The 26,195-nt window shown below is 48.6% G+C and overlaps 3 protein-coding genes across 9 annotated transcripts; 1 reads left to right on the top strand and 2 right to left on the bottom strand.

Annotated features, from left to right (window-relative positions):
- Nucleotides 1-1,536: 1,536 nt before the first annotated feature.
- Nucleotides 1,537-10,689, bottom strand: AARSD1 (alanyl-tRNA synthetase domain containing 1). Of its 2 annotated transcripts, XM_045190328.2 has the most exons (12): nt 10,561-10,689; nt 10,278-10,409; nt 8,229-8,388; nt 6,417-6,474; nt 5,821-5,977; nt 5,608-5,724; nt 5,250-5,380; nt 4,989-5,055; nt 4,732-4,823; nt 4,262-4,316; nt 3,133-3,227; nt 1,537-1,762 (listed from the first exon to the last, which is right to left on the bottom strand). In XM_045190328.2, the coding sequence occupies exons 1-12, from the start codon at nt 10,597-10,599 to the stop codon at nt 1,627-1,629; spliced, it is 1,239 nt and encodes a 412-aa protein (XP_045046263.2). In that variant the 5' UTR covers nt 10,600-10,689; the 3' UTR covers nt 1,537-1,626. The 2 variants fall into 2 exon arrangements, with proteins under 2 accessions (XP_045046263.2, XP_071075488.1); XM_071219387.1 differs by lacking the exons at nt 10,278-10,409; nt 10,561-10,689 and adding an exon at nt 8,486-8,590.
- A 298-nt stretch (nt 10,690-10,987) lies between these two features.
- Nucleotides 10,988-17,211, bottom strand: PTGES3L (prostaglandin E synthase 3 like). Of its 6 annotated transcripts, none has more exons than XM_053910610.2 (8): nt 17,019-17,211; nt 16,710-16,805; nt 15,818-15,931; nt 15,648-15,714; nt 15,443-15,541; nt 13,877-13,966; nt 13,176-13,229; nt 10,988-12,684 (listed from the first exon to the last, which is right to left on the bottom strand). In XM_053910610.2, the coding sequence occupies exons 2-8, from the start codon at nt 16,715-16,717 to the stop codon at nt 12,649-12,651; spliced, it is 468 nt and encodes a 155-aa protein (XP_053766585.1). In that variant the 5' UTR covers nt 16,718-16,805; nt 17,019-17,211; the 3' UTR covers nt 10,988-12,648. The 6 variants fall into 6 exon arrangements, with proteins under 6 accessions (XP_053766585.1, XP_053766584.1, XP_045045908.1 ...); XM_053910609.1 differs by having other exon boundaries at nt 10,988-12,481; nt 12,657-12,684; nt 16,710-17,180; XM_045189973.3 differs by lacking the exon at nt 16,710-16,805 and having other exon boundaries at nt 17,019-17,209.
- Nucleotides 17,212-17,249: 38 nt separating this feature from the next.
- On the top strand, nt 17,250-25,981 carry RUNDC1 (RUN domain containing 1). Its single transcript, XM_024553551.3, has 5 exons — nt 17,250-17,747; nt 21,072-21,230; nt 22,470-22,668; nt 23,311-23,430; nt 23,846-25,981. Exons 1-5 carry the CDS (start codon nt 17,250-17,252, stop codon nt 24,709-24,711), a joined length of 1,842 nt encoding a protein of 613 aa, XP_024409319.1. The 3' UTR covers nt 24,712-25,981.
- Nucleotides 25,982-26,195: the final 214 nt, after the last annotated feature.

Here is a 26,195-nt window from a genome sequence, read left to right on the forward strand (position 1 = left end):
GGCCTTCCCTGGAGAAAAGTCCTCGTGTGAATAGGAGGGTGAACATCTCACCTGAAGCTATTTGCGGGTGGCTGCTGGGCTCAAAGGGAACCTCCCCTGGGCTCCGTCAGAGCTCCAGTGACTTGGGACGGCTCACGGGATGCCCGCAGCAGCCGCAGGGACACGGCTCGCCTGGGCTTGGCAGCAAAGATTACGTGTTCTCAGGTCAACTTGGGGAGTCCAGGGTTCCCCTGAGCACTCACGGTTGCGTATGCGGCCTCACAACACCCCAAAAAGCAGGTGCTGCCCTCACTGCCTTGTCATCAGTGAGGAAACTGGAGCTTGAAGGCAAGTGACAGAACTGCAACTTTTTTTAGTGTTTTCTTAAATTGTGAAATCTAGCCTCATGGAGTAAAACACACACACAGACTATAATGAATGTCAAGCAAACACCACCGTAACTGCTACCCAGGAAATGGACCGCTGCCAGCACCCCAGGAACGCCCCTCCCGCCCCACCCAGGTCCCTTCTCCATCCGCTTCACTCCGCTCCCCCTGGGGATGCTGCTCCAACTGCTCACAGTAATCACTTCCTAGCTTTATTTTATTTTCCCACCTAACAGACGTGCAAAGCCAGGGTTTCTACTCCGGTCTCTGGAACCCCGAGTCTATGCTCTTAACCTCAAGACAGTGCTTCCTCTTGTTCTATCGGCTGCTGGACCATGAGTTTAAATCTTCTTTCAATTGTGAATTTGTTTCTCCTTTTAGACCTGTCAACGTCTGCTTTATGTACCTTGAAGCTGTTATTAGACACAAATTTAGAACTTCATCTCCTTTTTTTTCATCACATGTCCCTCTTGATCTCTAACAATGATTCTTAAAGTATTATAGCTTATGGCCTTAAAGTCTCATTTAGTTTAACTCAGTTTAATAATGCTACCCCAGCATTCTTTGGATTAGTCTTCATGGTATCTCTTTCCATCCTTTTTCTGCCTCTGTAAGAATTGGAGCATCTTTCTACTCTGTTTTTATAGTTTCTTGACCTATTTGCAAAGTCATTAAAATTTTACAGTTCTGAAATATAAGACCAGAAAAAGAGGTAAGGAAAAAACAAAGAACAAAAAGATGTGAATGATGCCCTGGCTACGTGGCTCAGTTGGTTAGCGTCATCCCACACCACCCCAAGGTTGCAGGTTCGATCCCCGGGCAGGGCACATACAAGAAGCAACCAGTGAATGTATACATAAGTGGAATAACAAAATCAATGTCTGTCTCTCCCCGCTTCCTCTCTCTAAAAATAAATAAATTTTTAACCCGAATGAGTCTAAGCCCTGGGTTGAGCCTCCAGCCTGACTCGCAGTCTCCTTTGGCAGCTGTGGTTCTTCGTGAAGAAAGGCTGCAGCTAGCTTTCCTAAGTCAGTGCGCTTCATCGACATCACACTCACTCACGTAGGTTACGTCTAATGGGACCAAACTAGGGAGCTGTTTACTCAGATGCTTACTGCACAAACACACTAGTGTGTATTACAGAAATTCGTCACACTTGGCACCACGGTCATCGCAAGTCAAACTATTTTATTGTCCAAGAGACTCTGTGGATATTGGAGGCCCGTTCCCAGTGGCAGCAGCACAGACAGGCTCCGGGTCCTCACTCCTCGGCGCTCTGGGTGCCCATGTGGTCCTGGAGAAGCACCTGCGCCTCTGCCCGCCGGCTCAGCTTGGTGGCCTTACCCTGAAAGCGGCCTTTCTTCCCCGCTCCTTTCCCTTCCAGCACCTCAGCCACCCTGGGAAGCAGAGATAGATACAGTCGAGGGGAGGGAGGGCTTCAAGGGAAAAGCCACCCAGAGCAGCCCCGAGTCTTTCCCCGTGGGCCTGGGGAAGAGAGAGGAAGAGTAGATGGCTTCTAGAAATCCTTCGTAAAAATACTTGCACAGGTGCACAAAGGTAACACACCTTGCTTACTGTGAGAGTAACTGGAAACAACAGGAGTGTCTGGGTAAATTACGGCCACCTCCAGGGAGCAGGAGAGCGTGCACTAGGGGCGGAGGACTGCAGACATAACACCCAAGGGGAGCGGCACCGAGGCAAACTGGGGGCGAGTGAGAAGAGTGGGACCGTGGCAACATGGACACGCCTGTCCTGTCTGAAGAGGGTGCCCGTGTGCAGGTTCCACATTATCACATGGAGTGTGGGCCCAGTGTTCCCAGAAGAGTGCCTTTCCCCCTCTTTTTTTGGGAAAAGCTAGAACTATGTATTTTAGCCCTGGCTGGGGTGGCTCAGTGGATTGAGCACTGGCTGTGAACTGAAAGGTCGCTGGTTCGATTCCCAGTCAGGACACATGCCTGGGCCGCAGCCCAGGTCCCTGGTTGCGGGCGTACAACCAGTCAAAGTATCTCTCACACATCGATGTTCCTCTCCTCCTCTTTCTACCTCCCCATCTTTCTAAAAATAAATCAATAAAACCTTAAAAAAAAAATTAAAATAGTACACAGGCCAAACCAGTCTATAGGCCAATTCTGGCTACCTGTCAGGAACCTCTATTTTAAAAGCTTATGTTTTCCTACAATGCTTTAGAGTGAACACATATTCATCAGAGCCACTCGGGACTTTGAAAACTCTTATTCGAAACAACAGGGGGCACACCACCACCACAACTAATTTAAAATGAAATGTAAACAACAATCCAAGAAAGAAATCCAACAAAGTTCTGATTTTACACTAACGATTACATCAATGCCTTTAATTTCATTTCAAAATCCTAAATTTTTCCCCCCAAAGAGTCTGTGCCTCTGCTTTGCTGGTGCCTTAAGCATCTGCTTTATCTGCCTGCTGATAACCCAGCACCTATGTTCTTGTCTAACTTACGAATCCCAATTTCTAAACGAAAAAACGAAGCACATGAGCTTTAGGGCCCAAAGTCCTGAGTTCGAGACTCAGTTCTGCCACTTGGTGGGGCCCCAGGCGCGTGGTGTGCAACCCCCTTCCTGTGAAACTGGGAATGAGAGGTGGTGGTAATTATTTCGGCCCACCACACAGGTCTGTGAAGTGGATCGAAATGAGACTGCAGACGTGGTGGCCTTTGTCGTCGGTGAAGGGCTGTATGAGGTTAGGCTTACAGGCTCCCCACCCTGCAAGACGGTCCACGGAAGCTTACCTGGGCCCCAGGGTCCCCACGGCCTCCGCTGGCCCTGCCAGTAAGAAGAGGCCAGCGCCTTTCTCATCGCCCACCGTTAAGAACAGGAGCGTCTCCTAGGGGGGAAGACAAGGAGATGAACCCTGATACTTGAGGATCTGGGGTCAAACCCTCTAACCTGTGCACTATGCTTAGTCTCGAGAACAGATTTGAAAATCATATTGCAATTATAAATACATCAAATCAACATGTTGTACACCTTAAACTTAAACAATGTTGTACCTCAATTCAAAATAAAACAGCTCCCCCCCCCCCCCAAATCACCAGTGATGAGTGATAATGCAGACCCTCCCCTCTGCCCACCGGAGCCAAGAAACTTTCTGAAAGTGACCACAGGAACTTCGGCTCATTCAACATTAAGAAGACCCTCCTGACCACGGCCAAACATAAAACACCTTTCGTGACCTGTCGGGCAACCTTGGCAGCCTGGCCGCCACCCATCCCCCGTGCACCCCATGCTTCCAAAACCTCTGTGCTTCACTCGGCCTGGCCGCCTCTGCCCCCTTGTCTGTGGCCACCTAGTAGTCCTCAAGGCCCCCTTCCGTCAAACCTCCCCGCCGCTTCAGGTAAGGTGCTCCTCTGCCTCTAGCACGGACCCCCCTGAATTATAAATGGCGACAGAATTACAAGGAGAGATATACACACTGCTGTGCCTAGAATAGGTATCCCAAAAAGTGGTTTGGGAGTAAATATGGAAGAGAGACCTGGAAGTTAGGACTGTCAGCACAGGGAAGGGCCGCTGAAGCCAGAGCAAAAGGAAAATGGAGGGTCAGCCTTCAGAGGGCCTCGTCGATCCTTGGTTTCTATGATAAACCCTCAGCGCACATAAATCTGGGTGGCGCGGAGAAGCTCCAGCTCTGTAAAAGGAGCTTGGAGACTGGTGAACGTCTCAGGCCCAGACAGTCATTACCACAGACCTAGCTCGACTCCTAAAGCAGAGCTTGGTTCACAGCTCTGGTCGCAGGAAAACAGCACTGAAGGAACCGCTATCCTCTGCTCTCCGTGTGTTCCTGCGGAGGTACTGCAGCTAAACTGACACCTCGCTCAGGTCTCTGCCCGGGGCGCACGGAGAACCTCACGCCCCTCTCACCTCTGACCCGATCTCATTGGCGATGATATTCATGAACTCAGAATCACCCTCCTTCCTACAACAAAAGGCACAGACGTGAGATGCACGTTGGAGATGGGAGCTGGGAAACCACAGGACACCCAGCCTGCCTGCCGCCGGTCTGTGCGAATCTCAGACACCCTTAGCAGAGACAAAGAGCGCTGGCTGAGGGCCAGCAGGACATCCTTCTCAGAATCAGCGGTTCCTAACAAGCTTTGCATTTACTTGTCTCCCTTTCATAGGACTCACCGAGGGAAACGGTGAAGGAGGTGAGGGACAGTGATGAAATCAGAGTGAAGACATATCAAACCCAAGAAATCTTACAGGTAACACATTTCTTAGGGTCCACCCAGCCTTGAGAATGCCAGTGAAAGACCCGCCAGCCACTACGCAGGGCACAGGGGACAGGCTGAGCCCTGGAGCCTCACGCCCCGCCCCACCTCGCCTCTCACCTGTGTAATGAGACCACACCTCCCCAGTCAGGGCTGCTCCTGAGGCTGTGGGCCACGTGCACAGCCAGGTCTCTCAGCATGGTCAGGTTGTTCTGAAACGGGTGGGGAGGGTAACAGGAGAGCACCACCTTCCCTCCATTTCATTCTCCCTCCCACGCCCCTGACAAACTACCCGTGTGGTTAGGTGGAGAGGCTGGGTCCAGGCAGCCTATTCCACGCAGAGCCCACAACCTCTCCAGCCTCCAGGCAATAATCACCTTCTGCAGGAGCTTGGTGGAGTTCTGCAGCTTCTTCACTGCTTCCACGTGATCCTCTGCCCCACACCTGCAAGTGAGAGGCCCGTGGAGATCCGCCCAGCTTCCCAGTTGCTTTTGCTGTTGGGCATACATCCACAGCACTTAACATTTACGAGGACACCTTACCCCCCAGAGAGAGTATCCTGCCTGCCTTACAGGCAGGAGCGCTAAGCCCTGGGGGTCCGGGACCTGAGAAACGGGCGGCACCCGAAGGGGGCATACTTAAGCAGTGTGGTCAGTGCTTTTTCAGTTCCGTAACTTCTCTCCATCCACTTCAGCACCCGGTTCCCAGCCAGAAATATCAGGTTGGTTTTGTTCTTTTTCCCCTTTTCAGTGCCCAGAATCTTAATGACCTGCATGAGGCGAGGGGGTAACACACACACGCACATGCAGGAGCCAGGGCGGGTGCTGGGCCCAAGGTAAGGACACACCCAGACCTCCCCTCTGCTGGGAAGCAGAAAAGGAGCGATTGCGCTCAGGACTCCTCAGCTGTCCCCTTCTAGCACCCCCAGCCCTGTCACGACCCCGTACTCCCCTGACACCCTCTCCCCCAGCCATTCAAAAGCCCTTCCTCACCCACCTGAAGGTCGCTGAGATTGCTCACGTGGGTCCCACAGCACATGTTGGAATCAACACTCTGGATGGTGACAACTCGAACGGGCCCAGCGTGATCATCCGGCAGACCCCGGCCCCTCACCTGGAAAACAGGGGATGACAAGGGGCGGTCTGAATTTGGGAGAGAAGCCCCTGGAGGGCCATTCTACAGAAGCCGCCCCACTGGCTCTTCCCTCACCTGCTCCACCTCAGGGTCGTCTAAGCTCAGTTCTCGCACATTCACGGGCAACCGGTCTCTGATTTTTTCATTGACACTCTGCTCAATGGTAGCCACTTGCTGTGCCGTCACAGAGGGGCTGTCCAGCTCAATCACACACCGGAGTCGCCCTAACTCCCTGTCAGGAGAATTACAGTAGCCACAGGATGCTGATAATGACGGCAATAATAAAATAAGAAAGTTTACAGTTTACAAAGAATGGCCACGTATATTATCTTGTTTAATCCTCACAAGAGTCCTACAAGGTAGATCGTCACTTCCATCTTACGGGGGAGGGGTGGGAAAGAACGTGACCGAGGTCACACAGCCAGGATTCACCCTGTAGGTCTTTAGGCTCAAAATTCTACGGTCCTTCCTAAGCAAGGGCAGGTGTCTCTCCTCTCACCCCGGCGTCTCCCCTAAGAAACACCCAGTTGTCCGCCACCCCCTCTTCAGGACGAACAGGAGAACACAGCGGGGTTTGAACACCTCTCACCCCCCCTCCCCCTGCCCATTGCCGGGGAAGGAGCCAGCGGTCAGGGGCACGCTCTACGGTTAGTCCGATGCCTCCCGCTCACCATGATGTCGTCTTCAGCCCAAACAGATGGTCAGCAACCGCTGTGATGAGATGCTGCGCTGAGCAGAGAAAAGGGGCAGAAGAGTGAGGAGCCCAGACGGCCACACATTCCCACAGCAGCGTCACAGAAACGCTCCCTGTTGAAGACTTGTCGGGCAACGGGTAATATTCTTGAACTATTTTATTGAAAATCCTCACAAGCTTTCTGCAGGAGGCTTTATGATGCCATTTCACAATGAGAAAACTGAGGCACAGAGATGTCAAATAACTTGCCAAAGCAATGTAGCTTATCAGAGGCAGGCTCTGAACTGAAGTTCAAATGTGCCACATTCATTCGATAAATATTTATCAAGTGCCTACCACAGGCAAGGCACAGGGCTTAACATTAGATACAGCAGGAATTAACTATGAAGGCAATGGGAATAACACAGCCAAAGGCCTTGGAGGAGGAAAGAATCAGGATGTGCTCAAGGAATCGAGGAAGGCCAGCATGGCCAGGAAGCAGGGAGCAAGAGGGAGGGATACCAGCTGAGGCTGGGGCAGCAGACGGGCAGGGCTTGGTGGCTGTGACAAATCTAGCTTTGTAATGAGCAACAGGAAGCCTTTGAAAAGCTTTAAGCAGGAGAGTGACATGATCAGATTTAAAAAATTTTTTAAGCCTCACCCAAGAACTCTTTTTTTATTTGCCTTTTTATAGAGAGAGAGGAAGGGAAAGAACCATCGATTCAAGAGAAACATCGATCAGATGCCTCCGCACCCACCTAGACTGGGGCCAGGACCAGGGATTGTAGGTGTCCCGACCAGGGCCACACGCACCTGGACGGGGGACAAACCCACAACCCAGGCACATGCCCTGACCAGGAATCGGACCTGCAACCTTTGGGTTATGGGACAACACTCCTACCCCTGAGCCACACCAGCCAGGGCCAGGTTTTAATTTTTTAAAGATTATTTTGGCTCCTTTGGGAAGAACAGGCTGCAAAGAAGCAAGACTGAATGTGGGGAGAGTAGCCACGAGGCCGTCACAGAGACCTGGGGAGACCATGAGAGCTGGGACTGAGACGATCACGCTGACAGCGGGAGGGAACAGAGATGTGTTCAGAAAGAGGCCGGTGGGACTTGGTGACCCACCGCTATCCCCACAGACGTGTCTGCACTGACTTCCAGCACCTCGGCAACCGGGTGGATGCTAATGCCATGCCATGGACACAGAGAATGCTATTGGAAGACCAGGTCTGGGGGAGTGGGCGACATTTCTTTTTAAGAGTTATTTATTTTTTGAGAGAGGGGGATGTCAGGGAGAAAGGGAGAGAAACATCGATGTGAGAGAGAGACTGATCGGTTGCTTCTCGCACGTGCCCTGACCAGGGACCAAAACCACAAGCTAGGCACGTGCCCTGACTGGGAATGGACCCAGCGGCCTCTCACTTCAAGGAACGACACCCAACTGGGCCACACTGGTCAAGGCTGGGCGACTTTTTAATTCCGTTTTGGACATTCTGAGTTTAAGAAGCTTATGAGACATCCAGATAAAGATACTAAATGGAAAGTTAATAATACTCAAATACAGCAGTTATTCTAATACTTTTACTTTAATTGCTCACATTGCTCTTGTAACATCTATCGTACCCTGCCTCAATTGGAGCAGAGTCTGAATATCTACCTTTTCCAAAAGGCTGACTCCCGGAGACCCCAAACCGTACCTCCATCACCGTGGTGCCCCCCCCCACACAGCACCTGCCCCTCCATGACCCCCCACAGCAGCTGCCCCTCCATGCCCCCCCCACAGCACCCCCATGTTCGCCTCACCTACCTGAATGCTGCTGCATGTGGTCAAACCTCCGCCCCCAGTCCACCCGGACATGGACCTCAGTCCCAGGGGTCAGGGGCATCTGTGTGAAATGATCCGCCTGGGCCCCCCGGCGGGTCACTCTCAGCACAGACACGTCATTGATTGTACCGCGGTCATCAGGCTGAGGAAAAGAAGAAAGAATAATCAGTGGTGGAAGGCGGGATTCACCCTAATTCCTGGATACAAAGACCCTCTAGGGAAGTGTGTGAGAAACACACCCGGAATTGGAGATTCCCCATGGAATGCCAAGTGAGGTGGTCCACTTGGTTCCACGAGGGAACTGTCTCTGTCCTCTTCACTCTCAACACCTGTACGTTTTGTTCCACAGAACAGAGTAACAGGATTAAAACAAAGACTGTAACTACAACAATGAAGATTTCAGTAAAACCCAAAGAACCTTAATCCTCACTCTCATTCCCTCAGTTTAGATCCTTATCTTTCAATAACTTCTAAAATGACCCAAATTTTCTTCCTTCCCTCCACTCCATCTTCCGCACTGATACTAGAATTAGATTCAGAAATATTCATCCAGCCCTCGCCGGGTGGCTCAGTTGGCCGGAGAGCCATCCCATACACCAAAAGGCACAGTTTCGATTCCTGGTTAGGGCACATACCTAGGTTACAGGAGGCAACCGACTGATGTTTCTCTCTCTCTCTCTCTCCCTTCCTCACTCTCAAAAAATCAATAAAACATATCCTCAGGTGAGGATTAAAATAAAAAATAAAAATATCCATTCACTTAAAAAAATATCAAATGCCAACTGCTTACAAGACACTGTGCCAGCCTAACATACAACGTAAACAAGACCTGGTCTCTCGTGGAGCTTGAGAGTCTGCAGAATAATAAAGACATGCAAACAAGTAACTGCAATATGATCTACCACACGCCATAACATGAAAAAGTACGTTCTAGGAGCTCAAAGGAAAGAGACCCAACAGACTTAAGAAATCAAGGACTTCCTAAAAGAAGTGTCATATAAAATGAGATGTTCTGTGGTTGCCTGAGGTCACAAACTTTCTCCAGCAGGTCAGCAAACCTCCCTCCGTGTTGGGAAAATCCTTGTAATAATGACGACGCTCATAGGAAGCTGGAACTTTGTCACGATCAAGTTTTCTGAACATGTTCTCCCATGTCATTTCTTTGCCTAAGTACCTCCATGGCTTGCCATAGCTTCCTGGATGAAGTCCAGGCCTTAACACATCCCTCAGGGACCTCTGAACTGGCCTCCGCTCACCATTCCAAGGTCATTTCCTGCCTGTCATCAGCCAACACACACCAGAGACTCCAACCACATCTGACTATTTGCAGTTACCTAGACTTGTCAGATTCTTCATGCTTCCCTGCCTCTGTGCGGTTATCTCTGCTGGAAGAGCCTCTCCCCTAATGCCCACCTTTGGTGTTATTTTTCACCTTTCCCGTGTTCGCATTGGACCTTGTTGCTACCCAGTCACAGCTCTGATAAGTCTGCCCTCTGTCGTGCTTGGTCATGGGAACCATTTTTAGTTCTTGTCAAACACCAAGCTAATTCCTACCTCAGGGCCTTTGCACTCCTTATTCCTGCTACCAGGAATACTCACCCCTCCCCCAGCAGCACCACCAGACATTCAGAATGGCTTACCCCCTCACTTCTCTTAGGTCTCTACTGAAATTACTTGCCCCCTACCTAAGAGAACATCTATCACTCTTTCCCTCAGGCTTTCATTTTATTTACAGCACTTATCTACTAACAGTTTTGTCAGTCCTCTCCAGTAAATACTAGTATTCTATGTACGCAGAGGGACTGTTTTGTTAAGCCCTTATCCTTAGAGCCTGGAATAGCACCCGAATGTGTTATGGCTAGGTAAGTATTTGTTGATGAATATCTGTTGAATGGGCAAATGAAGTGAACTGAACTTCCATCGTGTTCACTACGGCTGGGGGACGGAAGAGCAGCAGACCATCTTCCACCTGCGCAGAAAGGAATTAGGGGCTCCGTGGGAGGGGAGAGGAGGAAAGGAGGTGCCCGTTACCTGTCCCCCGCCCTCGGGGAAAAGCAGCGTGTCTTCTAGCACCACGTGAAACCCGCTCAGCACTTCCTTCTTGCCATTGCTTCCTTCGGTTTGCAGCTCCGCGGGACGGCAGGAGACCACGGTGGTGGTGAACTGAACAGACAGAGAGATGAGCGAACGAGCCCCGACCCCAGCCCTCGGTACACCCGGACTGAGCCAGGCTCGGCTGTCCCTCCACACGGCGCCCTCCTCCCGCACCGCCCCCTCTGCTCAGCAGCATCGGGTTGCGCCAGGCCGGCCGCACCTCCCGGGCGTAGCTGTCCCGCTGACACCGGAACGCCATCGCTGTTTCCCCCCGCCCCCCCCCCCCCCCCCCGGACGCGGGGACGCGGCGCACTGTAACGCCAGGGGGCGGACGGGGGCCGAAGGCGGACAATCCTCCTTACGGGCGCGCCTCTGCGCAGAAGCGAGAGAGCAAGGAACGGGGTGGGATTGGGACAAATTTATGAAAATGCGATTTACACACATTTCGGGTTATATAGCAATTGTTGTAAGACTTTGAAGATGACCAGAGGATAAAACTGCGGCCTGAACTCGTCAAGGCACTGAGGTTAGCCCGTTGGGCCCCAGGGCTGAGTGTTAGGTAGAGGTGGGGCTGGTACTGGCTTGGATACAAGGCAGCGTGCCTAATGGAAATGTAATACAAGCCACATTTTTAATGATAGATTTTATTTAACTCAACACATCCAGAATATTTTTCATCATGTAGTAGGTATATAAAAATGAATTTTTTCCCCATACAAGATTTTCGAAGCCTGGTGTGTATTTTACACTCACATCTCAGTCCGAACTGGCCACCTTTCAAGTACAACGTGTGACTAGAGCTACGTAATTGGACCGTGTAGATAAAGAAGTTAACAAGCTGCAATCAATACCTTAACACTTTAAGCCATTGAAAAGTTAAAATTAACTTTCTTTCTGCTTTTTCAAATCAACTAATAAAAAGCCTGAAGATTCCAGATGTTTCGGAATTTAGAATTTTTCAGAATTTAGGATTTTTTAGGTAGTAATGGAGAGAGCATACTCCATTTGGAACTCTGGAGCAAAATCAGGTAATCAAACTCATTGATATTTATGCTGAGAAATACACTACATGGAATAAACAGACTATAAATAGCCTCACATCATTTTAGGTCATGTTTTGCTGCCAAATAAGCTTTGGTGTCTTTTTTCTTTTTTTTTTTTTGGTCAGTTTTCAGAACTTTTCAGTTTTCAGAATTGTGGATGGGGGACATGCTGTATAAATTCAAGTCCCAACTTTGCCACTTATTGTGACCTCTTTGATCACCTATGAAGACCTAATTATGTTAAAGGGTTGATATGAAATTCAAAAATTTTAATGAGATAATAAATAGTAAATTGTACAATACAAATATAACTGTATATTAGCAGCTTTTTTTCAAGTTTAAGAACTAAAGTCAGCTTTAAAAGTATGAAGATTTCTGGCTGGTGTGCCTCAGTGGGTTGAGTACTGGACTGCAAACCAAAGGGTCACCGGTTTGATTCCCAGTCAGGGCCCACGCCTGGGTTGTGGGCCAGGTCCCCACCTGGGAGCATTCAAGAGGCAGCCATCAATGTTTCTCTCAGACTGTTTCTCTCCCCCACTTTCTCCCTCCCTTCTCCTCTCTCTCAAGAGTAAATAAAGTAAATAAAAGTATAAAGAGATTTCTGGAGTATGCAGGAAGCTGAGGCACGTTTCTGGCTGGTTCTAGGGGTGGCGGTATGAGCCTTATAGCGAAAGGCTGGTTTCTGCTCTGAGAAACCAGAGCATAGATCTGTGCGCGGGAAGTTCCGCCCCCCACCCCCATACACCTTGGTTACAGCCTGCTTCCACCACCTTTCTTCCAGTCTCAACAGTGAGGGCCAGGGTCTCTGACACCCACCCATCCCTTAGAGAGGAACTACAGAGGGAGAAGAGGCTCGCCTCCAGGAGGTAGAAGTACAAGCAGGAAAGAAACAGACCAGTTCCTAGGGATTTATTATGAACCATCTGCTGCCTCTTTGGCTTCTGCTCTACCACATACACACACATGCTCAAATACTCAAGAGAGCCCTGCTGAGTGGCCTGATCACAAAGATTACAGCCAATTGGTAGGAAGTCAGAAGTGCCACCAGTCTACTCCTTTGCTATTCTGCCATCAGATACAGCAGCCATAGTCAAGTGCCTAGGAAAAAGAAATAGGAGGACTCTTAATTAAGAGCTTCTAGGAAAGACCTGAGATCCCAGAGGACCCTAGTGCACAGCCAAACAGCTGGACAAGGGCCCAGGCGGTAGCTGTCAGAATGAATCGAAGATGGCCGCAACATCCTCCCCAGCTCTGCTGCACAGAAGTTAATTACTTGTTGCATCGGCACTGTCAGAATCATCCTGGGAAAAAAGAAGAAGACAAAAGCACCTGAACAGTGTGCAAAACACACTCTACACATTTGTGTTCATAAACACTGCTCACTCCCTTGTGCTCTCCATTTTCTTTTGTGATGTTCTGAGTCACACAACTTCTTGGGAAGCTCATACAGAAGGATTTAAACTTTGGAAAATAAAGTAAATCACTAGGACTCAATGAGCAGCACTCTGTCATATATCATTTAGTTTCAGAATTTCAATTAATGCTACTGCTCCTTACAGCTGCAGAGGTAGTCAACAGAGCCAAATCTGTCCTAGGATGGAGAGATGGAAATGAGGAGGGTCTTGCTGGGGTTTTGAAGCCTGGAGAACATTCAACCTCCTGTGTCAAATTCAAATTTGGCTAACATGCACGAAGAATCACTGTGTGCTAGGAACAGAGACAGGAGCTTTCTAGTATCTTATTTTTAAGGGCAACAGGGAAGCTGAAGGGTTGAGAGACAGGCTTTACTTACATCCAGGTCATCCATGGCAGGGGGAGGTCTCTTGGCACGGACCTTGTTCAGAAGCTAGTGGGAAGAGAAAAGTAGTCACAAGAGAGAAGAGCAACCTGCATACTGATGGACCCCAGAACGGCCCCAGCCAGACAATTGCCCTATCTTTAAAACCCCTAACACATCAGGGGAATGAATTAGAGAAAAGTACATTGATTTCCTTTTTAAAAGGAAACTTAAACACACACAGAGGACCCTCCTTATTAATCCAGGTCAGGATCTGCTAGTGTTTTTGCAACTTAAATAACTAATGCTGAAATTCTGAAACCAAGTAACACGTGGCAGGGTGCAATTTATGGGAAATAGTGGCTTTTCGTGTGAATTTTATGCTGCTTAGTTTGAGCTTCTCATAAAGTTGTCTGGCTCAATAAAACGCACACATACAACACACACACATGAGAGAGAACAAAAATTACAGAAAAACAGAAAAAGGTTTAGCCAAACTTTTCAGAACACAGGCTATACTCTATGAATAGTGAATGAATCTATGTATACAATTTCCCTAATAAATAAACATTGCATAAAAAACGTAAAGAATATCAGCACCAATGAGCAGCCGGTCTGGGGAGCTAATGTATTTCTGCCTAGCCCTGATGACAACCCTCCAGAGAATGTGTACAGGGACACAGAAAGTGACCAAGATGGGCGCAAAACGGCATTACCTCTGCGTAATGTTCCACCTGAGCCAGCTCCACCTCTTCATCCCCCTCCCAGTCTCTCCAGTTATCAAAGTCCACAGACAACCACACTGGCTGCAAGAAGAAGCACGGAGAGTCTCAGGCCAGGAGGGCAACAGAAGCATGCAGAAAAGCATGGCTGTGTGCACGGAAGCATGCTTGGGGAAGGCCAATGGGAGTAGTCTTCCCAACAGCACCCCTCTGACTAACCCCACCTTCAGACTGACACGTCATGACCACCATCCATAAAGATTTACCAGGAACCTATTAAGCACAATGCCAGGCATAGTACGGAAAAGCACAGAAATACTGCCCTCCAAAAGCAGACTGACTGGGGAGGTACCACATGTGGACATATAACTGCCATAAAGTATCACAGAGTCAACCAAGCAAGACAGGGACAACCCTTCGAGGCCCATGTTCCAAGTTCCCACACTTAGACAGATAGAGAAGTTATTCACTCCTTCATTTAACAGATATTTATGGAACACATACAATGGGCCAGACTCTGAGATTGGCATTGGGATCATAAAAATGTTCAATGCATAGTCCCAGCCACCAAGAAGCAAGTGGAGAAGGGAAATGTAAACAAATCATTATAATACAGTGTGGGAAGGGTGGTGGTACGTTGTATAGGGGATATTTTGGGAATCCAGGCTTCTTGGAGTCGCGTGGCCTTGAAGGATGAACAGGAGGTAGGTGGGAGAAGTTAGAGGTGATGGAGGCTTTCCAGGAAGAAGGCTCAGCTTGAGCAAAGGTACAAAGCCTGATATGTGCAAAAGAGCTGCAAGCAGCTTGTTGTGGCTGGAATGTGAAGTTTGAGGCAGAGAGTAAAGGGATGCAAGGCTACAGCGGGAGGACTGGCCAGGGCATGATCTTATATGTTATGCTATGGTTCTTGGACTTCAACCTAAAGGGCAAAAGTTATGAGCTTGAATGCCTGGAAGAATCAGGAAGATAATAAAAAGCAGTAAAGTGAGGTGGACCACATGCCCCATTTAAAGCGCCAACTCTAGGCATTCGGGAGTTTTAGACCAGTGTGGCCAAAATCTCCATTTTTCAAGAGAAATTAATAATCTGGACTTGTAGGTGAAATGTCCACATTTTTATATGTCAGCAACTAATCAAAGATTCTAAATATCAGTAACCAAACAAAGTAATTTTTAACACTGTGAAGAGTACTAAAATAAATATGAGATCCAGACCCAACCAGTAGACAGCCAATTTGCAGCCTTTAGGAGAAAAGAAGACACTGAAGAATCTTCAGGAAGGGTCTGACACAGTCAAATGTGTGTTTTAGACAGACCAGAATGGGAGCAATGCATTAAATAGATCGGGGGCCAGCTGAAAATACACAACAAACTTGCATGAGGCCTGAATTAGGAAGAGATAAAGGAATGGATTCGATATTATCCAGGAAGTCAAAGAGGCAGGACCTAGGGAGTGACTAAATGTTGGTGGGAAAAGGAGGCTACGGCGATTCCCAGACCTAACTTGGGCACCTGCATACACGGGTAGAGAGCACAGGAGAAAGAGCAGGCCACTCCCTACCTTGATATCCTCCTTGGTGAGCCGGGGCCAGGCCACTTTCTCCTTCCATTTCCTCACAAAGCAAGTAATGGAGCGGCCAGAGCGCTTATCCTGAGAGTCCTGCCGGATAGAGAGCCTCGTTCTGAGAGTCTGAGGTGTAGGATGAATCTCCCACTTTTCCAGGCAGCCTTCCCATCCAAACCTTACCGTCCCACCCCATCCTTACCTTGGAGTTCACCTTGGCATAGAACTCAATCTCGTTGTACAGCTCCACTCCATCAGCGTTCTTGCAGCTGAGGAGACAACGCAGATGAGGACAAGCAGGAGGGAGGGTGGGGCACTAGCGGAAGGGAAATGTTCCTGGGAAACAGGGCTCTGCGGAGGGGGGCCCATTACCTGAACACAACGCGGTGGTCTTCTATGAGCACATGGACATCAGTGCTGTCCTCAACACAAAACTCCATGAACACATACCTGGGCCTGTCGTACCACAGGGTCCGGGCCTGCTGCCTGAAGAGGAGTTGAGGTGGGGCTTCATAGGGCTGGGAGAGGGAAGACTGAGAGCATTTGGGAAAGACGGGAGGAGGGGAAGATATACAGATATTTTATGCTACAGCCCTGTCAAAATGGAGCTAAATGAAACAAGATGAGGTGGAAGGGGGGTGATGGGAATGGGTGTGTGTGGTGAGGGTGAATCTGGGGAGAATCGAAAGCGTGGGAGTAGAGTTGGCCCTGGCTAGGTAGTTCAGTTGGTTAGAGATCCTTTTTTAAGACAGAGGGGAAGGGAGGGAGAGAAACATCAATGTGTGGTTGCCTCTTGCACACCCTGACGGGTGGGGACCTGGCCGGTAATACAGGCACGTGCCCTGACTGGGTATCGAACCGGTGACCCTGTGTTTCACAGGCGGGTGCTCAATCCACTGAGCCACACCAGCCAGGGCTGGAGCATCATCCTGATGTGTCACGATTGTGGGTTGGATTCTCAGTCAGGGCACATACAAGAATCAACCAATGAATGCATAAATAAGTGGGACAACACATCAATGAGGCTCTCCCTTCCTCTCTCTCTCTTTTTAAAATTCAATAAATAAATAAAATGTTTAAAGTGTGAGAGTAGAGAGGTAGGGGGAGTCATGGAGACCCCTGAGGTCACACTGCCTCTAACCACCACAAAGTTATAGAAACCTGGGATCTGGGGTTCCCATGGGATCTCGCAGAACCTCTGGCGTCCAGAAAACGTGGGGCAAGGAATTAATCTAAAGGGAAAAAGGGTACCAGGAACACTCACCGTGCCATGGTGGCTCCCGCTGCCCTATGGCGTTTGGCATCTGAGGCAGGGGCCCCTATCTTTAGATCCTGGCAACGCCCCCAGCAGCTGCCTCTCCTAATATGGTCAAGGGAAGGTTTTAGAGGCCGAGAGAACGTGGCCATATAAGCAAGGGAGCTGAACTCCGGAGAGACTGTAGGACAGCATTATTCCTGCAGCCCTTCACATCTCCGAGTCTCCAGAAATGTACACAGGAAAGGATGAGACGACCAGGGCAAGGGATAACTACAGTAGATACACACGGAATGACTTGACCCCGGCTTCATTCACCTGTTTCTCCAACGCTTGGTATATTCAGTGCCCGATTCACAATAGGCGTTCAATAAAAAATTATTGGCCTGAATTCAAACTTCGGGGAAGGCCCGCCCTCCGTGACGTATGAACTCAGCGGCATCTGAGCCCCGCCCACTCGCTTTCGGCGTCCCCAGCCGGCGCGCCGCCGTGCCGCCGTTGCCTAGGCAGCAAGGGGGCGCGGCTGACGTGAGGGGCGTTTCCGGGAAGATGGCGGCCGTCGAAGTGGCTGTGGACCCGGTAACGGTGGTGGCGGCGGCTGGCCCAAAGGCGAAGGACGAAGAGGAGGAAGAAGAGGAGGCATTGCCACCGTGCGAGGCGGTGCGCTGGGCCCCGGTGGGGGCGGTGGCGGAGGCCGGTCCTGGGACGACTGCGTTCTCGGAAGAGGCGGTTGCCGAGGATCCCGGCGCGGTCCCGGGCTCCCCGCCCGACTCACCGGGCCGGACACTGCGGCGGCTGCGGGCCGAGCGGCGGCGGCTGGACTCGGCGCTGCTCGCGCTGTCCTCGCACTTCGCGCAGGTTCAGTTCCGCTTGCGCCAGGTGGTGCGTGGGGCGCCGGCGGAGCAGCAGCGCCTCCTGCGCGAGCTCGAGGACTTTGCCTTTCGCGGTTGCCCTCATGTGCTGGGCTACTGGGGGCCCGAGGATCCCACCAGCGACGAGGGCGACGGGCTGCCGGGGAACCGGCCGCATTTGCGGGGCGAGGACCAGGTGAGCTGGGGTCGGGCCCCGAGGAATATGGGAGTAGGAGGGGTTGGGTGGGTGGGCGGCGATGCTGACGAGGGTGGAGGTAGTAGTGGTGAGAAGCCGACCTGTCTAGGGGAGTACGCGCGTCCGGGACGTGAAGATTGAGACAGGTGTGCGGAGCTCGCCGAAGGGCAGGAGGACCGAGAAGCGTGGGAGGGAGGTGTCCACCGTAGGTGTTGTTGACGTAAAGGGCAGAGGAGCAGTAAGCAAAGAGAGTGCTCGGAGGGCAATAGAGCAACCAACCAAAACAGTGCTGCTCCCGCTCACCTTGCCAAGTACTTAAGTCATGGCACACTGGCTGACACAATGCCCCGACCTTGGGGATTGGGAAAATCGGCTCGTGAAGAGCAAGTTAATTGGAAATCATAGAAATTTAGATCTTCTCTGTCCGTGCTTTTCTGGAATCGAGAGAATCTTTCATGTTTAGACTTGTGTGATTGAGAGCTTTGGTGAATAGCGGAGTATCTTAGTAATTAAAAGGAAACACAACTCCTGATTACACCACTCCTGAATTTTCCAATGCTGGCATTTCAAAACTCCTTCCCCATTCTGCTTAATAACTAGGTGTTCTAAATGAGGTTCCTTAGTAACTGGCAAGATTCATTCCGTTAGCCAACCTCAGGAAATTAGGAGAACCTGTTTGTCACACCAGGGAAGCATTGCCTTACAGTCTTTGAGCCTCTGGAAGTGTGCACTTGTAGATCCGTGTTGAAGAGACTCACTGTCTTTTTCTCCACCTTTTTATTCTTCAAGTTACAACCCACATATGGCTTTCTTCCCACTTAAACTGTTTTTAGCCAAGCAAACTTATCAGTAACAGATACTGACTTTTTTTAATCTGAAGTGTTTCCAGTGCAATCTTGTGTTTACTGTTCCACCCACATACCTGGCAGACTCTTAAGGAATAGAAAGGATTAAAAAAATTCCTGTGGGCCAGGCCCTGTTGAGGAGTGAGGAGCACCAAAGGCTCTCTGTGGATTTGCTCTTTTAGCTGTTCATTTCACTTTTGGAAACAGTACAACTTTGGGGGGGGGCGTTGCTTAGTGCTCAAAAATACCTGACAAGCAGCTGTAATCTTGTGTGCGTATATTCACACATGAACAGGTAGTGCCAGGGTGGGGGATATGTGTGAACTGAATGATTACTTCTTTTCAGTTTTTAATTTTTTAACCAGTATTTTATCTCACTTCACAGTGGAAATTCTTTATTTCCTGCCTTGCACCAGATCTCGTTGTTCTATCCTTTTAAACTCATTTTCTCACATTCCAATAAATACCATACTAGAACTATTATGGCAAGTGACAAAGTTCAGCATATTCTCATGAAAACGGAATCAGGATTTATACCTGGTTTCTTCCTTGGCTTCACAAAGTTGAAATACAATGAAAACACAAGGAAAGTTGACCCAGTTCTTGCTCCTTGCGCTGGTTAGACAACTTCCTGTAGTCAGAGTTTGTCACAGTAGTCCCCGCTTATCCGAGGGGGATACTTTCAAAGATCCCCCAGTGGATGCCTGATAGCTGGGATGGTACTGAACATATATACCATGTTTTATCCTGTATACATACCTATGATAAAGTGTAATGTGTAAATTAGGCACAGTTCCCACTGAGAGACTGACAACAACAATAATAAGGTAGAACAATTATAACAATATACTGTAATAAAAGTTATGCAAATGCCTTTGGGCCACTAGTAAGTAAAGGAAGGGTTACCTGAACAGAAACCAGCTCCGCAGCAGCTGTACCGCAGCCGTCAATCTAATAAGTAGAAGGGCTGCTGACTGATGGGTGGGCCTGGGATGTAGCCTGGGTACCTGAACACTGGGCAGAGGGCTGATTCAGGCTCAAGATTTCATGATGCTTCTCAGAATGGTGCACCATTTACAACTTCTGAATTGTTTATTTCTGGAATTTTCTGTGTAATATTTTCAGACATCAGTTGACTGCAGGTAACTGAAACACGGAAGGTGAAACCGCTGATAAGGGGGGACTGTTGTGTTTAGAATGTGTCCTTCTGTACCTGATTCAGTAGCGTAAAACAAATGTGTATTCAGCACTTACGCTGTGCTGGGCCTAGAAGGTACAAACTCAAAGCCTTTGCCTGTAAGGAGTGCATAGACTGGAGCAAACAGAGTCCTAAATAAATAACTCTAATGCGACCTGAGCTAAGGTAGAAGTGTGTACAAAATACAGCGAAGGAGGAAATGATCAGATCTGCTGGGGAAATCAAGGAAACCTTCCCGGAAAGGACAGCTAGGCCTGCACTGAGACAGGAAAAGGAACAGGATTTTAACAAAACACCACAACACTCAGAAAAGATTGGGGGAGTATCCTGAGAAAAGGTTTGCTTCCATGTTGAATAAAGGTAAAGCAAGAGCATTGCTTTGTAAATAACTTAGACAAAAAGTTAATTTGTTGTTTTCCATTTGTTCTCTCTCATACCTTACTTCTGGAGGGTTTGGTAAGTACCGTCTTAAGGTAAAATTTTAATATCCTGTAGATTTCTAATTTAAAATGCAGCCTTATACCTGCATGGTTTGCTGGGTTTGCTTTGTTTTGATAATCAAGAAAGGCATGGAAGAACCCATGTTTGAGTATCTATTGGCAAGATTTTACTACGCTGAAGGGATTTTAATAATTTAAATGCAGAAACTGCCTGGTGGCCAACAGTGGGGAAAGGAGTCACTGCTCAGAGTAACTTATCAAACATTTAAAAAAACAACAAAAATTACCTTCCTCCCACCCCCATTACTTGGCTTTGGATTTTTCATTGCCCCAGGTATCTGTGATTATTCTTTTGATTTTGCAGACATCTCTAATACATTGGAGGGGCTCTGAGTCTTTCAGAAACTGGTTATAAGTTATAAAGCCTTCCTCTACACACTTAACTCCGTACTCCCTGCACCGAATTTTCGGGAGCTGTTCTGTGGTGATTGCCTGTGTAGGCTGGCCGTGCTAGTTCCCGGGAGGCTTTCTTGTCTAAGACAAAATGTCTCAATCCTAACTAGACCTTTGGGGGTGGGGGGAAGCAATCTTAACAAAAGGCCCTATTGTTATCATATCCTATTTCCAGTGGGGGATACATACTTTCTTAAAGAAAATACAAAGTTAATAAATGTCCCTGTATGAAATTCTTATTTTTGAGGCTATTATAAAATTCCATGTTTCATCTGGGTTATTTGGAAACCCTTTACATTTGTTAGTCATTATTGGCTTTAGAGGTTTCTTGATGTGCCCTGCATTTTCCTTTTCCTGTGAAATAAACCTAAGCATTTTCTCGTCTTAGACTGAGCAGGAGAAACGGGAACGTCTGGAAACCCAAAGAGAGAAGCAGAAGGAACTGATACTGCAGCTCAAAACCCAACTAGACGACCTGGAGACATTCGCCTACCAAGAGGGAAATTACGATTCCCTGCCACAGTCCATGGTCTTGGAAAGGCAGCGGGTAAGTGGCTGTCAGGGGTGCCTCCTCCACCACCTAGGGTCACCTTGCTCCTTCCCGTGTCTGTTCTTCCCTAGCTCATTTGCCCAGGGCCTTATGAGAATCCCTTCATTGGCCCAAATCAAAGGGAGATTTTACCATTATATGGGACCAGTCTTTATTCACACATGGAAACGCAAGTTCCAAAGCTTAATAATATGATTGGGCTACATCTTTTCGTTGATTATTATTAATAATACTAGTGGTGATGTATAGTAATAACTACTACTTTCATTTGATCATTAAAACAGTTCTACTTGAGCACATTATACAATATAAACTAGCTTTTTTCCCCACAACCAGTTGATAAATATGCCAGGAATCCAGACTGACTTTAATGCTGTATTTAAGCAACATCTGGATAGACAGGTAAATCTGCGGGTAGAAATACAGCTACAGTCCTGGCTGGTGTGGCTTAGTAGATTGAGCATTGACCTGCAAACCAAAAAGTTGCTAGTTCGATTCCCAGTCAGGGCACATGCCTGGGTTGCAGGCCACGTCCCTAGTTGGGGGCCTATGAGAGGGAACTGGTCGACGTTTCCCTTGCACATCAGTGTCTCTCCCACTCTTTCTCCCACCCTTCTCTCTAAAAATAAATAAAGTTTACCAAAAAAAGTATAAAATATTTAAAGGAAACACTGCTATAGCCTCCCCTACTGTTTGTCTCTCTCTGTGCTGTGGCTGCCTCTCTGGCGGAAGCTACATTACATAGATTTCATTGTTCCTACTATTGTCACTAGGATATTTTGGCTGTAATGTACCTTGATGTTTTGTAAAGATTTTTCTTTTGTTGCCTAGAATAGGACAAAAAGGGATGAGAGGCCAGAAACTAAGAGAAACCAGTATTTATTCTCTTGGAGACCTTGGGGGAAGCTGATACGAGGCTTTTTAGATCATCAGCCCCTTGGGGTTATTCACACTGTGGTCTCCTGAGTGAAAGTTGCCTGGCCTGGTGGGACGTCTGCAGTGAGAGGAGCCATTTCTGTCAGAGAGGAACCCAGCCAAGCTTCTTGTTACTTGCATAGAAGTAAAGGGTGTCTCCTTACCTTGACCAGCAGGTGTATCATTTGTCTCACAAATTTGGGGGCTATCTGTATCTTTGATTTCTATTTAAGTATAGAAGGTATACTCTAGATTCTCCTCCTTCCTACAATTCTCTCTGAAGATTCCAAAGGGTATGCTCATTGCTTGTGGTCTTGATAGGTGATCATCGATGAGCTAATAACGAAACTGGACATGAATCTGAATGAGGACATCGGCGCACTGTCCACTGAAGAGCTGCGGCAGCGAGTGGATGCGGCTGTGGCTCAGATCGTCAACCCGGCCCGAGTGAAAGAGCAGTTGGTCGAGCAGCTGAAAACTCAGATCCGAGACCTCGAGATGTTCATCAGTTTCATCCAAGGTCAGAGGAGGGTGGGCAGATGTTATAATTATATGTATTATAAGTACTAATACCTAAAGGTGCCAGTCTTGATGTATAAATTAAGAGATTTGATCACTTAGTAAGGGAGCCAGCATAGTAGAGTAGAAACAGGGACTTTAGAACCAGATAGCTAAAATCCCCACTCTGCCATTTACTGACTTCATATCCTTGGGCAGGTTCCTAACCTATTCAGTCCCACCCTCCTCACCCATGAAATGATTCATGCTTCCTTCACTCAGCAAATATTTATTGAGCCAACTACTATATGCCAGTCACTGTTCTACACAATTAAATAAGATATATGTGTAAGTCCTGTCATGTAGTAGGCACTAGTAAATATTCTTCCTTTAAAAATCTGCCATCAAGCCCTGCCCTGGCTGGTGTAGCGGTGTAGCTCAGGGGATTGAGCGCGGGCTGCGAACCAAAGGGTCACCAGTTCAATTCCCAGTCAGGGTACGTGCCTGGGTTGCAGTCCTGTCCAGGTCCCCAGTAGGGGGCACATGAGAGGCAACCAGTCGTTGATGTTTTTCTCCCTCACTTCCCCACGGTCTAAAATAAATTTAAAAAATCTGCCAACAAGAGGCTAAAGAAGTATCTTCCCCTTGTAACTTCTGATTCCAGATGAAGTGGGAAGCCCACTGCAGACAGAGCGTGGGCCCTGTGAGTGCAAGGCCAGTGCGAAGACAGGAAATGGCTCCACCAGAACTGGCAGCAGCAGACTGCCTTCAGGAAACAGCAAAAGTAAGTACAGCTTTCCGATTAGGCAACTCTAGAGACAGAAAGTAGATCCGTGGTTGCCTAGGGCTCGGGGGGCGTTGAGAAGAAGTGGGGAATGGGAAACGCTAATGGTACATGGTATCTTTTTGAGATGATGGTTACACAACTCTGCGAGTATACAAAAACCATTGAATTGTACACTTTACATAGGTGAATCATATGGCATATGAATTATATTTCAATATAGCTGTTATCAACAGAGAAAAGTGAAGTTCAGTGGTATCCTTAACTAAGTCCAGTGACATCCTGGTTGGCTCTTGGCTTTATGTGGGACCCATACATAGCTCAAAAGCAAGACTTGATTTCACCTCGTGACTTGTTGAACAGACTCCTGTGTCATCATGGCCCTAACTGGTGCGTCTTTGTGCTTTCCCAACAGCAAAGGCAGAGGACGTGAAGAGAGTTCAGGAGGCAGGGCTGCACCTGATGCGGCGAGCGCTGGCCGTGCTCCAGATGTTTGCTGTTAGCCAGTTTGGTTGCACCACGGGCCAGATCCCACAAACCCTGTGGCCAAGGGGCCAGGCTGACAGGGACTACTCTCCCTTACTGAAGAGGCTGGAGGTGTCAGTAGACAGAGTGAAGCAGCTAGCCTTAAAGCATCAGCCACACGACCACGTCATCACCGCTGCCAACCTCCAGGACCTCTCTCTGGGAGGCAAGGACGAGCTGACGACAGCAGTGCGAAAGGAGCTGACAGTGGCCGTGAGGGACCTGCTGGCCCATGGACTATACGCCTCCTCTCCAGGGATGAGCCTCGTCATGGCCCCCATTGCTTGTCTGCTGCCAGCCTTCTCCTCGGCCCCCGAGACTATGCACCCCTGGGAGCTCTTTGTAAAGTACTACCATGCTAAGAACGGCCGTGCTTTTGTGGAATCCCCAGCCCGGAAGCTCTCCCAGTCCTTTGCCCTGCCTGTTACGGGAGGCACTGTTGTGACTCCCAAGCAGAGCCTACTGACAGCCATCCACATGGTGCTGACGGAACATGACCCTTTTAAGCGCAGCGCAGACTCAGAGTTGAAGGCCTTGGTGTGCATGGCACTGAATGAGCAGCGACTTGTGTCCTGGGTGAACCTCATCTGCAAGTCGGGGTCGCTCATCGAGCCGCACTACCAGCCCTGGAGCTACATGGCACACACAGGCTTTGAGAGTGCCCTCAACCTGCTCAGTCGCCTTAGTAGCCTCAAGTTCAGCCTCCCTGTAGACCTGGCTGTGCGCCAGCTCAAAAACATCAAAGATGCCTTTTGATGAGAGTGCCTGGCCCTGCCGCAGCACCTTGCTCAGTTAAAACAGATGGTTAGTCTTCTGAGATAGGCGTAGAGAGCAGGAGGAATGGTTGAAGATGTTCTCTCTAGCCAAATGACTGCAAAGTCTGTTTTCCCTGCCAACTTGGCATCTCAGAAAGAAATTCTGAGACTCTCTTACTTAAAGGTTCTTCCCTGGTGTGTAACCACAGTGTACATGGGGTACATATATTTGAGCCTACATAAAAGAAATGAGTCCTGGCACACCGTTAATGCACCAACTCCTGATGCCAGGTCTAATTTTTAGAAAATCCAGGTTTCTCTAACCATTCCCTTAATGACAGTGAGTGATAACTCACTGAGTGAGTTTTTGGTCCTGTAAGACATTTGAGTTAAGGTTCCTATAAATCAAGTTGGGAGCCAAGGTCGGGAGAGGCTATGTATGCATATTCTGTAGCTGCCTCTAAAACTAAGAATGTGGGAATATTCTGAGAACAGCATTTCTAAGGGAGTTAACCACAAGTTAATTTTAATATAAGCCCTTTTTCATATGGAGGTAGGAACTGAAGTCTGTGCCTAATGAGGTGGTCCCCTTCTCACGGCACAGACGACGGTGGTTTGGCTTTGGAGAGGGTTTAGAAGGAATGACAACCATCACCTGGTACCATATTTGTGGCAAGTAATCTTTCCTCTGTGCACCTCCTAACGAGACGCTGGCAGTCTTCTCAGCAGGGGACGTGTTAGAGGTGTACTTCTCAGGAGAACCCTTGCCACTGACTCAAGTGTGGCTAGGAAAACACATCAGTGACCAGCAGCGACTCCCTCCTGGGCTGAGACTCCCTCTGTCCTGGAGGCCGGATGATGGAGGAGGTCTGACCGTGCGTTAAGCACTATCGCAGGGGTGGGACTGTGACACATTGCTGCTAACAGACAAGGGGCGGGGCACTTCATTGTAAAACTGACTCTAGAGCAGTCCTATTCGGTCCTCGGTATTTTAGCCGTTTAGTTCATATTTGCCATTCAGCCTGCATACTGCTCCAGGACCGACCAAAGACGGGCAAAGTGTTACCACTTTTTCGAAAACCCAGTGGGATCCCAACACTACTGATTCAGCATGTTTCATATATTAAATTGCCAGCTGCACTTTACGTCTGCACTATTATGTAGTGTATTTTAACTTAATTTTTTCCAGCAACATTATTTAAGATGTATTGTTGAGAATTCATTAGAATTAGTTTTCCTGTGTGAAGCAGAATAAATGTTGTGAAAAAGGATATATTGTGGTTGCTAATAAAATCTAGTATTTTGTATAGATTCTCTGTAAAGATCTTAGAGATCCTTGGCTTTGATTTGTAGGTCTGTCTGGGCATTATCAGCCCATCTGATCGAGATCATTTCCTTGAACTGTGCCTGGCTCCTGGCCTTTCTGCCTTTTCTCTGCCCTCTGCCCTGGATCAACTCAGCTTTGTCAGTGGCTTTTTCCGCCCC

Source organism: Desmodus rotundus, chromosome 9 (assembly GCF_022682495.2).
Source record: "Desmodus rotundus isolate HL8 chromosome 9, HLdesRot8A.1, whole genome shotgun sequence".
Taxonomy (NCBI): Eukaryota; Metazoa; Chordata; class Mammalia; order Chiroptera; family Phyllostomidae; genus Desmodus; species Desmodus rotundus.

Excerpts from the sequence above, each read along its gene's own strand:
- AARSD1 (XM_045190328.2), bottom strand. The coding sequence starts at position 10,599 with ATGGCGTTCCGGTGTCAGCGGGACAGCTACGCCCGGGAG. Across the intron at positions 4,824-4,988 it reads CCACCAAGCTCCTGCAGAAG|AACAACCTGACCATGCTGAG; the intron begins GTGATTATTGCC and ends CACCCGTTTCAG. Across the intron at positions 3,228-4,261 it reads CCAATGAGATCGGGTCAGAG|GAGACGCTCCTGTTCTTAAC; the intron begins GTGAGAGGGGCG and ends CTTCCCCCCTAG.
- PTGES3L (XM_053910609.1), bottom strand. The coding sequence starts at position 16,852 with ATGGCCACGTTCTCTCGGCCTCTAAAACCTTCCCTTGACCATATTAGG. Across the intron at positions 15,932-16,709 it reads GCGGGAGCCACCATGGCACG|GCAGCAGGCCCGGACCCTGT; the intron begins GTGAGTGTTCCT and ends ACTCCTCTTCAG. Across the intron at positions 12,685-13,175 it reads CTGCCATGGATGACCTGGAT|GATGATTCTGACAGTGCCGA; the intron begins GTAAGTAAAGCC and ends CTTTTTTCCCAG.
- RUNDC1 (XM_024553551.3), top strand. The coding sequence starts at position 17,250 with ATGGCGGCCGTCGAAGTGGCTGTGGACCCGGTAACGGTGGTGGCGGCG. Across the intron at positions 21,231-22,469 it reads TGGTCTTGGAAAGGCAGCGG|GTGATCATCGATGAGCTAAT; the intron begins GTAAGTGGCTGT and ends TGGTCTTGATAG. Across the intron at positions 23,431-23,845 it reads GCCTTCAGGAAACAGCAAAA|CAAAGGCAGAGGACGTGAAG; the intron begins GTAAGTACAGCT and ends CTTTCCCAACAG.